This window comes from Rousettus aegyptiacus, unplaced genomic scaffold, assembly GCF_014176215.1.
Source record: "Rousettus aegyptiacus isolate mRouAeg1 unplaced genomic scaffold, mRouAeg1.p scaffold_m13_p_5, whole genome shotgun sequence".
NCBI lineage: Eukaryota > Metazoa > Chordata > Mammalia > Chiroptera > Pteropodidae > Rousettus > Rousettus aegyptiacus.
Window position 1 is genome coordinate 79054269 of NW_023416308.1, and position 12522 is coordinate 79066790.

Here is a 12522-nt window from a genome sequence, read left to right on the forward strand (position 1 = left end):
GCTGCTCTTGTGTCCGTCACAACTTTGATTTGGTCTCCAGAGGGATGAACAGAACCTCCAGCATCTACACCATTTTTTTCTTCTTCCCACAATAACATCTCTTGATAGAGACATGAGAAACGTTCAGTTCCTACCAAGTATACACAGTGAAACCAGTATGGAGATTAGTTTTCTACCAGATACCCTTATTCTGGAGATATGCCTATTTGTAAGTCATGACTCAACATTTTTATTTAGTGCTGAAGACCAAATGGAACTGATTACAGATAGAAGGAGGGATATAAATTGGCAGTAGTACTAGGCGGAGATATTTGTGGGTCCTTCTCTGATATTTGTAGTTCTATTAACCATTATGTGTCTCATTCCAGGTTGTATCCCTGGCACCTGCTTAAGTCAAAGTCACTCGATTCCAGACATAAGGAAATGTTCAACAGCAGTCAATTCACCCCAAAATATTTTCTTCTGACTGGTCTTCCTGGTCTGGAGGCCCTGTACCCTTGGCTTATTTTCCCATTCTGCTCCATCTATCTTGTGGCCCTTGTGGGCAATACCCTGATACTGGCAGTGATCAAGAAAAACAGCTCTCTGCACCAGCCAATGCACCTATTCCTAGCTATGCTGGCTTGTGCAGAGCTTGGTGTGTCTGCTTCTACACTGCCCACAGTGCTGGGCATCTTCCTTTTTGGTACCAATGAAATATGCTTTGAAGCCTGTCTTTTGCAAATGTTCTCCATACATTCATTTTCTATCATGGAATCAGGAGTTCTGTTGGCCATGTCTGTGGACCGTTTTGTGGCCATCTACAACCCATTGCGGTACACTGCCATCCTGACCCTGCCTCGTATTGCTGGTACTGGAGTTGCACTTGGACTAAAGAGTGTGATGCTCATGCTCCCACTGCCATTTCTTCTGAAGCGTCTGCCCTTCTGTGGCCACAACATCCTCTCCCACTCCTATTGTCTCCACTCTGATCTAATCCAACTGCCCTGTGCGGACACTCGTCCCAACAGCATTCTGGGGCTCTGCATTGTTACTTCTACTTTCGGTCTGGACTCGTTGCTCATCATCATCTCTTATGTGCTGATTCTCTACACGGTGCTGGGCATTACGTCTGGGGAGGAGCAGCGGAAGGCCCTCAACACATGTGTATCACACATCTGTGCAGTCCTTGTGTACTATGTGCCCATGATCAGCGTGGCTCTGGTACATCGCTTCATGAAGCACACTGGGCCTGCTGTCCGTCTGCTCCTGGCCAATGTCTATCTTCTGGTGCCTCCTGTGCTCAATCCCATCATCTACAGTGTTAAGGCCAAGCAGATTCGCCGGGGACTAATCCGACTCTTTCTTCAAAGAAAATAATAAAAAGATCAATAACAATGAGATTGTTACCCTAAAGCCAGTCATTTGCACCATCAAAGGTGATTCAGGAAAGGAAGGAGAGCTTATTACCTTGTAAAAGTTAGAAAATTTGAAAAATGTGTAGACAGTGCACATTTTTTTATTTTAGATGTTGTAACCTAAAATAGAACTGTATAGTATTTTATCATCTATCTTGCTGTATGTGTCAACTTAAAATGTACATGCTCTTTCTTTCACCCAGATATTTCGATTCTTAGCACTGCTCTAAATTCATACTCTGATGCTTATTCATGAACATGAGACTTGAAGAAAATTTTTACTTTGGTAATGTTTTCAATAAAATTAAAAAAAAACTAAATGTCCATCAGTATGTAAATAGTTAAATAAGTTAAGATCTGTCCATATTGTGGAGCATTCTACAGTTTGTTAGGTATTCAAGCCTTAAGCAAGAAATAAAAAATTATACATATATATATATATATGCACATACACATATATACATATATTTGATAAAACTTTTTAAAAACATTTAATCACATGAAAATATTGATTAGTTTATGTGTGTAAAAAAATTGATAATGATAATAGAATAAGAATATCCAATGGGAAAAAGAACAAAAACAGATCTCACTTTATATATATATATATTGTTTTAAAAATACCAAGAATAATACACTACTAAGATGAAGATGTTTTTCCCAAACAACTTACTGTGCTATATGACTTTCTTTAACATACTAAGAGCAATACAGATACATGTTCTTCTAAGTGCTGCGTACATATCCTTGGTCCATATCTCAGTGTCTGCTTTAAAGGGGAGGAGAATAAGTTATTCTATCCTTTTTTATAATTCTGCTGATGCAGAGATGATTGCCAGTGGTGACATCTATATGATAACCTCATTGTTTTATTGATCTAGATTGAAAGAACAAATTTTCCTTGTCCTCCAAGAAGAAATTTAAATTTGTGGACATTTAAGACATTTTACATTATAAGAAACACTTATGAAAAATGTTAAATAATTGTCAAAATATATTTAAAGTATTTTAAGAAATTAAGGAGAATTAATACTGATACAATGTTCTGGAATACAAAAAAAATCATAAGTTCGTTAGTGGGAATAACCTACTAAACTTAAAATATCACATGGCTAGAAATTAACATTGTGGCTGTGTGTGTGTGTGTGTGTGTGTGTGTGTGTGTGTGTTTGTGTGTGCCAGTTTTAGGGGTTTTTTTCTTTGATCTATCCCATTAAGCCCATGGAACCAACCTTATGAAAGATTCAATTTATTTTTCTAAGCTAAGCGAGATATCCTATTGTCGTCCTACTGTTGGCATTTCCATTGTGTCAAAAGTAAAATAACTGGTCTTAAAAATAAAATAATAAAATAAAATAAAATAAAATAAAATGGTATTTTTTTCTTAAAGAAACTTGTATTTTTGATAGATTAGATAGATGGATAGATGTATAGATGGACAGATAAATAGATTAGATAGATAGAAGGATGATTTTGGCTAAACTACACAGAAAATGGATGACTAAATGATTATCTTAAAATGCATAAAATTTATGTAAAATTAAGGTCTACACACAATGCAAATATATTTCTGATAGTATAAACCAAAATATGTGTTCTATGTGTTTACATGTGTGGGGTATTGGGATTTTGCTGCTTTTTATTAATTATGGTAAAACTTCATATGAGATACGGAATACAAAAATATACTGTTTGATGCTTCGAAATTCCTAATGTTTTTTAAAATATAAATTACATAATTCCTGTTTCCTTGTTGTAGAAAAGTATAGCCTCCGTGTTATAAAATTATAAATTCTATCCCAATGTTCCCACTAATGTATATTCTTCTCAGTAAATTATCGCACAGCTGAAAAATAAGTTGGTGGGCAAATATATCTCACAGAAACATTGCAAATATTTTCTGTTTCATTAGTTGCAATGATATAAAATGTGTCTTTCTGAGAAAGGTGGGAGGTGTTGTTCTTGGTGTGGCTTAATTATAATAAATGCAATAATAATAAATTATAATGAATGCAGTTACAATAAGTTTTAAATAAATTATAATAAAAACAAACACTAATTTTCATATCTTGGTTGAGAGAAAAACAATGTTTAAAAGTATAATGAGTGTTAAGAGTGTTGGAAATTTGTAAAGAAAAATTTGACCAAATATATTCCAAAACACAATCCCAGTTTATAATGGAAAATGGCAACCTTCTTCGTGTGTATATTTTTGCTAATGTTTACAACAGGCACTGACATTTGGGGAAAAATATATCAGCTTTTCAAATTGAGCCCAGTGTCTATATTTATCATCCATTCAATGATCTTACATCACAGCTTCTAATTTTCTTCAATTGCAATAAAATTGAATTCAATTCTGCTTTGGCCTCTCTCACTAAATGGCCATATGGACATATTCTAGACCTAGTCATGAAGCAGAGGTATTTCTTTTCTATTCATTTTCTGATCATTTATCTCCTAACTTCTCTCATTATTTTTTTATTAAATTATTGGGGTGACATTAGTTAATAAAATTATATAAATTTCAAGTATACAATTCAATAACATGTCATCTGTATATTGCACTGTCTGTTCATCACTCAAAGTCAAATCTCTGTCACCATATATCTAACCCCCTATACCCTTAACTACTTCCCCCCTTCTTCCTTTCCCTCTGGTAATCACTAAACTATTTCTGTGTCTACAAGTTTTTCTTTCTCTTGTTTATTTGTTGCTTTCATTTTTATATCCTACATATGAGTGAAATCTTATAGATCTCAGTTTTTCCTGTCTGACTTATTTCGCTTAGCAGGATAATCTCAAGATCTATCCATGTTGTCACAAATGGCAGTATTTCATTTTTTTCTTATAGCTGAGTAATATTCTATTGCATACATGTATCAGATCTTATTCATACTAGATTTTTTTGACTGTATTATAACCGTGTCTCACTTAATCCATTTCTCCAAGTCTCAGCTCACTCTTGACTTTATTTGTATTTGGATCTAATCTACCCATGTAATATGTTGTTTAAAGCATCTTCTTACCAATTACACAGAGCTCCCTTCTTTCTTGTTAAAACAGCAGCACAAAAAATATATTTTCAGAACAACTTTAAAAGTCCTATTAATATGTCATGGTGGATTTTTAAGTCAAATCATTATTTTTCTATTGTCAGTCAGAAAATAAGCCAGCAAACCAGACACCTACAAATAATACAAACTCATTGATTCTGCAATTTTAAATCCTCTTTAGTATTGGGTTCTAGATATACTCATTTTCTGCTAACTCTCTCTAGTAACCTTGTCCTGGGAGCTCTGTTTGTTATATCTTCCTGATCAATCTTCCCCTCTCCTGCCCCAACCCAAACTGGCAATTTTCTCATAATTGCTTAACCCCTCGGATTCTGTCATATCCTGATATTATACACCCTTGATGTTCTCTGGATGCCAACGATTTTGTATACTGCTCTTTACTTGTTAAATGTATGTTTATTAAAGTGATAGTTGATAAGCCATAGTAGATTAACATATTATTTCTCCAGGAAATAATAGTTACAATATTAGCTAACCCTTATGGTGGACTTTTTATGAACCAGACACTTTTCTAGGCAATTTAAACATATTAAATATTTTATTTCTCTGTAGATGAGTAATATTATTATACTCATTTCACAGAGATACTGACTTTACACCCTTACTTGTTTCCCTTAGAGTCCCTGGACATTGCAAAGAGGTGATGTAGTTAACTGAGTAATTACTCCTCAGGGAACCCATGTCCCTCTCCACTCCTCCCCATCCCAGAGCTGATCATTTTACAAAGAGGGAAGCAGCATTACAGCCCTAGGACTCGAGAAGTGTTAATATCAACGTGGCAGAGACTTGAGGAAGTGAGGCCAAAGATCTGTTCTGCTTGTAGTGAGTGTTCGATCCCATGATCTTCTAAAACGGCTTCCAGAAGGAGCCCCAACTCTACCCCAAAATTAGCTCTCTAGACTTTCCTTGGTCAATAATCACCACCACCACCCCACCACAGCTTCCTGAATCTGTGTGATAGATAGAACAAGAGGAAGCTTTTCTTAAACTTGATGGCAGGTGAAAACCAGAGGATAAAGTCAGAGAATGCCATGTATTCTAGAAACATTTTTGCCATGTAATATTTTGAGTTAGTTATGCATATATCCTGTTTATATGCTCATCTGTAAATTATGTCCTTGTCTCCCTCAAAAATGAGATCTGAGTATCATTAAGGCAATGACAAGAGATCATTATTAACAGAAATTTGAGGATAATTTGAATTTGAGTGATCCTTTTTGAGAATGTGTGGGAGAGAAGGTAGAAAGAATGAGGGGATATGAATGCTCACTGATTGCTAAAGTCCCACACGAAGTTGTCAGAACCATTCTCTGAGGTAGGTATTAACATCTCTATGTTTAAAATTAAAGAAATGAAGCTGCAAAAAGCTTAAGCAGGTAAAGTTATACTGCACATAGCATTCATCTCCAATTCCCTCTATGTCCAGGGATATAGTATTAACTGCACCACATTCTTCTCTTTCTGCTGATTTGTTGTGTTCTATTAGAGTGAACTTAGACTAAATAAGTCCTTTTTACTTCTCCCAACCTAAAATATTCTTGATCGATATATAGATAGATAGATAAATAAATAGATAGATAGATAGATAGATAGATAGATAGATAGATAGATATAGATATATAGATATATCTCCTAAACTCAGGAGAATATATTTTTGAAAGAGATCTGATCCCTGTTTGGCTGTGAAGACTCTGAAGGTAGAGAATGGGAATGATGCAATAATAAAGCAAAAATGATGGAAGGGAGGAAGAAGGGAGGAGGGGAGGAAAAGAGAGAGAGAGGGAAAAGAGAGAGAAAGAGAAGAAGGAAGGAAGGAAGGAAGGAAGGAAGGAAGGAAGGAAAGAAGGAAGGAAGGAAGGAAAGAAGGAAGGAAGGAAGGAAGAAAAGATTAAAAGAGAGGGTGGAGAGGCAGAGAACATGGCTAATAGGGAAATGGAAACCCTAGGGTCAAGTATCCCTCAAGATTTGTCTCTTCAAGTATCAGGTCATTTGGGGTGATATTGGCAAGAAATATGGTGCAATAGGGTCAATGGTGCAGTGATGTCACGTGCAAGAGGAACAGCTTCTCAACCCCAAGGCAGATCAATATTTGGTCTATTTAAAGAGTTAAGAAAGATACATTGGGCTTTTGAAGGTAAGGAGAGAACATGGAAAAGGCCATAACAAGTGGAGAATGGAAGTGACCCTCAGTTCCCTCAGCCATGGGAATTTCTGAAATGTGTAATTATTTCTGAAGGTCAATAATTTGTCTCTGAATTTACCTACCCTGAATTTGAGCATAGTCTACAGCACAGTTTTCCCTAAGCTAAAATTTGCTGCGATTAAGTTGAATCAAACTATAAGACGTGCACAGGGAGTCTGTATTTAGGCAGGCAATGGACCTTTTTTAAAAAAAAATTCTCATATTTTCATGAAAGTAAAAATTATGAAAAATATCCACAGTTTTAATATCCTAGCGCATCAACCATTTTCATTTCTTCATGTCTTCTTTTATGTCAAAGTAGAGTCTTACATATCCACTGTCATAATATTTTCTGTGTCACATTACACCCAACCTCTCCATTTTGACTAGAAAAACTCTACTAATTCCTCAGGTCTCAGCTGAAATACCACTTTCTGAGGAAAGCTTTCCCTGACTTTTAAAAATAAGTTAGACTTTTCCTTCCAGGTCTCTCCCATTGTATCTTAAACTTTTTTTTTTTTTTTGGTAGTACTTAACTACATAACTAGCTTAGATAGAAAACTTCAGGATATCTGATAATTGCATTTAAATATTCATGAGAGAAAATGTGTTCATTGACCTGTGGTTGAAACATACAGAGATTTTTTTGAGTAGAGCCAGGACTCTGCTTTGCCAGAGTCCTGTATGGTACATGGCATAAAGGAGTGCTGATTAGTTATAGATGTGCAGGGCAAAGAAGAATTTAATAATAACCAGCATGTAATAATGAGGTCCCTATAAGTCCAACAGTGACTGAATGAAGAGTACAGGACTTCAGCCAAGTGTGAAAATATGTATATGTGCAAGTGTGTGGACAAATGTGTGTGTGTGAAAGTTTTTTAAAAAATACATTCAGGAGTCTTTCCTACTCTGTCAGTCTAAGATTCTACCATTGTTCCTATGCTGGCCCATACAGTGCTGAGTTTAAAACACCCAATTTTGAGAGGTAGACTTCTCCTCACTTCTGTTGCCTTCCTCTCCTGCCAGTGTTTCTGTTGCAGTGTATTCAGAAGTGCATCTGAGCCAGAGGGAAGTCTCAGCGGATCAGGTGGGTTGCCTTTAAAAACTGTGAGTTGAAAGATTGTAAATATATCATGACAGAATATTTTCATGAGCCTTAAAGTCTGCATACAAATCTACCAACCTTGGTTCTTGCCTTATTCTGTCCTTTACACATAATCTTTCCAGTTGCTTCCTACTCCTTTTAAAGCCCAGAACAGCTAAATCCAGTGTGAATCCAAGCTCCGTTCTTTTCTACTTTAATTTTCCAGTCACTTGTTCCAGGTTCTTGTCACTGCCACTTCTCAGCCTTCTTATAGACCTCAATTATTTGTATATCTATATTCATTTTTAGGTATTTCAGCTGTTCTTATGTACCGTGTTCTTTGCCTTATATCTATATATTTACCAGTAATACCAGTAATATCTCTCCTGACCTATTCTTAATATTGGTCCATATCTTATGCTGAGATTGTCTACACATGCTTCTCTCCCTAGACACTTTCTATACCAACCACAATATGGGACATGTCAGACATATCCATGCCAAGACAAGGCGGCTATATATCTCTTACCAGATCCATGATGAACTACAATTTACAAAGATACTTTTCTATTAAGTCCTTGAACTTCTCTCTGATGGAGACTATAACCCCTTAATAGTGGAAATTTCCTGATTGTGGCCATCAGTCAATTTTCAGTCATGAGACCTTTGGCCACCTATATCTATGAGCTCTGTTTTCTTCTTTACTTCTTCATTGCCCATAGGCCTTTTTCTATTATAATGTTATTTCACTAGTTTGTTTCTAATTTTCAAGGTAACACTGCTCTCATGAATGAGATTTCAACATGAAGAACTCCAGTAGCTCTTTGGAGTTCTTACCTACAACGTTCATTCTGGTTGGCATCTCAGGGCTGGAGGCAGAGCACATCTGGACATCCATTCTCTTCAGCCTGATGTACATTAGCATCTTCCTTGGGAATGGCGCCATTCTTCATGTCATCAGAACAGATACCGCCCTACACCAGCCCATGTACCTCTTTCTTTCCATGTTGGCACTGGTTGAGGTTGGTGTCTCTGCATCCACTCTGCCTACAGTGCTAGGCATTTTCCTTTTTGACATTACTGAAATTAGTTTTAATGCATGTCTTCTCCAGATGTTCTTCATTCATTCCTTCTCTATTATGGAGTCAGCTGTACTACTGGCCATGTCCATGGATCGATTTGTGGCCATCTACAGCCCACTGCGCTATACAACCATTCTAACATCGCCCCGCATCTTTGGCACAGGAGCTGTCATTGCGCTGAAAAGCATTATGCTCATGGCCCCATTACCCATGCTCTTACGGCGCCTGCCCTTCTGTGGCCATAATGCCCTCTCTCATTCCTATTGCCTCCACCCTAACCTTATCCAACTACCTTGTGGAGACATTTCTATCAACAATGTCTATGGACTTTTCATTGTTATCTCCACATTTGGGCTGGATTCTCTGCTCATTATAGTCTCCTATGGGCTTATACTCCACACTGTCCTGAATATTGCCACTGGGGAGGAGCGTAGAAAGGCACTTAACACATGTGGCTCACATGTCTGTGCTGTGCTTGCTTATTACGTGCCTATGATTAGCTTGTCAATGGTGCACCGCTTTGGACGCCATGTGTCTCCTCTGCTGCATACTATGATGGCCAATGCTTACCTATTCTTCCCACCCATTGTAAACCCCATTGTGTACAGCATTAAGACTAAGGAGATCCGCCGTGGAATTGTTCGAATGCTATCAGAGAAGAGATCCAGAGTTTAGACAAAGGACAAAGTAATCCCAAATGGTTCTAGCTCCTAAATGGTTCTAGCTCACATGTTATGCTAATGGTACTATCTCAAAATGTAGTGTCTAACAGGAGGTTCTTTATAATCTGGCATTGAACTGGAGTCTGGTCCAAGTGGGGTTGGATTATATATGACAGAGCATGTTGTGCAACATGAGGTTTTATATTACTTTGCACAACTGGAGCAAGGATGCAGGAAAGATTTTTTAAGAAAACATAGCACTTCCCATAAGGAAAACATAGTCAAGAGTTAGAAGGTGTCCTGGGAAATCTAGTGATCCTTATGTTCTAGAAAAAAGAGAAAATAAATGGGTTACAGTCTCTTGAGTTATTTATATGAGCTCAATAGCAAGAAGACACACTAGCTAGATCAAAGGGGTCTTCAAGTACCAGTTCTGATGTGGAATTCACTAAACCTCACCAAGGCTCCAAGTCGGGAGTTCCAAAAATTACAAATCTTGTTCATTATGCAAAATCTAAAGGTCTCCCATCCAGAATGCAGAATCTTTCAATAAGGCAAGCATCCTTTTGTGAACATTAACATTTTCTGTCTGATTGGATATTTCTTTGCAGATATTAGAAATAATGTAAAATATTTACATTTATATTTTCAGGGAAAATAAGACTTTTGAGGTGCAAATTCATACTAGGCATTTTGTTATTTCAGTCATTACCCGCAACAACCCAATGAGCTAGGCTTAATTACATTATTATTATTTTTCAGATGAAAAACTGGTACTTCAATATAGTAATCAACTTGTTCAAACCTATGCATCCAAGAGCTGCTGGCACAAAAATCAGGTTGGGTCAAACTCCAGAGTCTAAGCTATTAGCCCCTTAACTATACTATCAGCTGAGTAAAAACTGCAGCTCCTTGGATCCTTTTTACTAGCCAGTCAAGTAGCATTAATTGAGCATGTTTAGTAGGTTAGGTATATATTTAGGCCTTAGAGATTTCCCAGGTGACCAAAGAGACAAAGTCCCTTCCTTCCCTCATAGAGTTTAGAAATAATTTTTTTCTGCCTCTGCAGAGCTCTTCTTTGTGCTTCCTGGAGTGATGTTTAGAACCAATTTTAAATAGACCTTATAACACTTTAATACACAAATGAAGTTTTTAAATATGAATTTAAATTTTTTAAAGTTTTTTTTGCATTATGCATTATAGAGATGCCAAAAACAGCCAAAATATTTTTGTAAGAGTTAATTATGTGACTCTCTCTACCTTCTGGTTTCCAGATAGCCTGTTTGCAAAGATTCTTACCTAGGAATCTTCAATTGCTCATAACAATATCCTAGAATCAAAGCTCTCTGGTGTAAGGCAAAACTCTGCAGAGAACTAAGACTTAGAAATATCAAGTGAAACCAAGCAGATATAACCCACATGAAGGAAGAGTCCAGGGAGGAGATGAAGGGATGTTTAGAGTATCTAGAGAAAGATATCCTATAGCAAGAGAAGTAGAGGAAGAGATGACAGAAGTAGATTGTCTAGTGGCATGACATAAAATGAAAATCTTGGGAACTTACTTCCATTTTCTCTCTGAAATTACATGTTGAATCTTCAAGCTTCTTAAATATGATTACTCCTATATATAAGACCATCGATGACACTGAGATTCTAAATGTAGGTATTTTTTGTCATCATGGATACAATGCGGCTCCACCCTAGAAAGAACTCAATACATAATGTCTCTTCTAACTCCATTTTTTATCTTTATCATTCTATTTCCCTGCAGTCCAATCTCAGTGACAACCTCGGAATGAGACAAAATCCTAGAAAAGCACAAATGAAGAGTCTCGAAGTCTCTGAGTGTCTATGAAATTGAATCCATTATGACTTTGGAGGAAAATATAGTTTAGATCCATCTTTTTCTGCCATTATATTTACTAGAGTAACTTAAAATTTGGATGTTTAGAAACTACCTTGATCTTTTATTTCCTCAACAAGGCAAAACAATGTCATTATATTCAGATAGTCATGAAGCTAAATTATAAATTAGAATAATTTAGAAAAATGGATGAAATAGTGTAAGCATTTTCACATTCATCAAAGATACTAATTTATTTTAGACCAATTCTTCTGCCAAGAACAATTAGAAAAGTTAGTGAAATATTTTGTAAATTACTTCAGAGAGCATCCAATGCAACAAGGATGTAGAGGCTGAAATTCCGTCTACAGCCATACTATCCTGAATAAGCCTAATTTCATCTGATTGCAGAAGCTAAGCAGGGTTGGGCCTGGTTAATACTTGAATGGGAGACCACCTAGAAAAACTAGGTGCTGTAGATGCAATAAATAAATAAATAAATAAATAAATAAATAAACAAACAAACAAACAAATAAGGAATTGTAAGTTGACAAGGTCCTTGCAATCTGTGAGGTCAACCAAGGGCTGCCTCGCCTGCAAAAATAAATGAATGAATGAATGAATGAATGAATGAATATAAAGAAAGAAATAGATAGATAAAGGCTGAGAGTCTATAAATTAGGGAAACATAGAGAAGTGAACCTGATATTTTGTGCCATTTTTCCCACTTAAGGTATTTGTCATTTAAAATGTAATAGCTGATAAAATGAGAAGAGCTTACAGCAGCCTCAAAGGGCTGGAGGGCAGAAGGACAAAAATTGGAATACAGGGAACTTCATGGACCAGGGAGATTGATTAATTTCTAGGCATTTATTTGGATTCCAGAAAATGTACACCTTGGACTAAGGAATATTATAAATAGATTGGCTTAATAAAGGTTATTTTTAATCACCTCATTACTTAATTTTACTACTCTGTAAGAATTAGGGTGACTGACTATCTTATTTTCTTTCAGGACTCTTCTAGTTTTATTTCAGAAAGTACCTGGGAAACCCCTCAACCACAAACTGTGATGGTTGGTCACTCTAATAAGAAGTAAAATTAAATACTCTTGGCGGGAAGATATTAACAAGGATCTAAAATTATTCTTATAATTTTTCATGATGTTCATTAAAATATAACTAGAAATGCAAAA

General features: G+C 36.2%; 2 protein-coding genes across 2 annotated transcripts; both read left to right on the forward strand.

Annotated features, from left to right (window-relative positions):
- The first annotated feature begins 423 nt into the window (after positions 1-423).
- Positions 424-1359, forward strand: LOC107501217 (olfactory receptor 51I2-like). Its single transcript, XM_016127143.2, has one exon. The coding sequence runs from the start codon at positions 424-426 to the stop codon at positions 1357-1359; it is 936 nt and encodes a 311-aa protein (XP_015982629.1).
- A 7184-nt stretch (positions 1360-8543) lies between these two features.
- Positions 8544-9497, forward strand: LOC107501222 (olfactory receptor 51J1). The gene is given in 3 exon segments (XM_016127152.2): positions 8544-8844; positions 8847-9106; positions 9108-9497. Coding segments are annotated over 3 exon segments (951 nt in total).
- The last annotated feature ends 3025 nt before the right edge of the window (positions 9498-12522 follow it).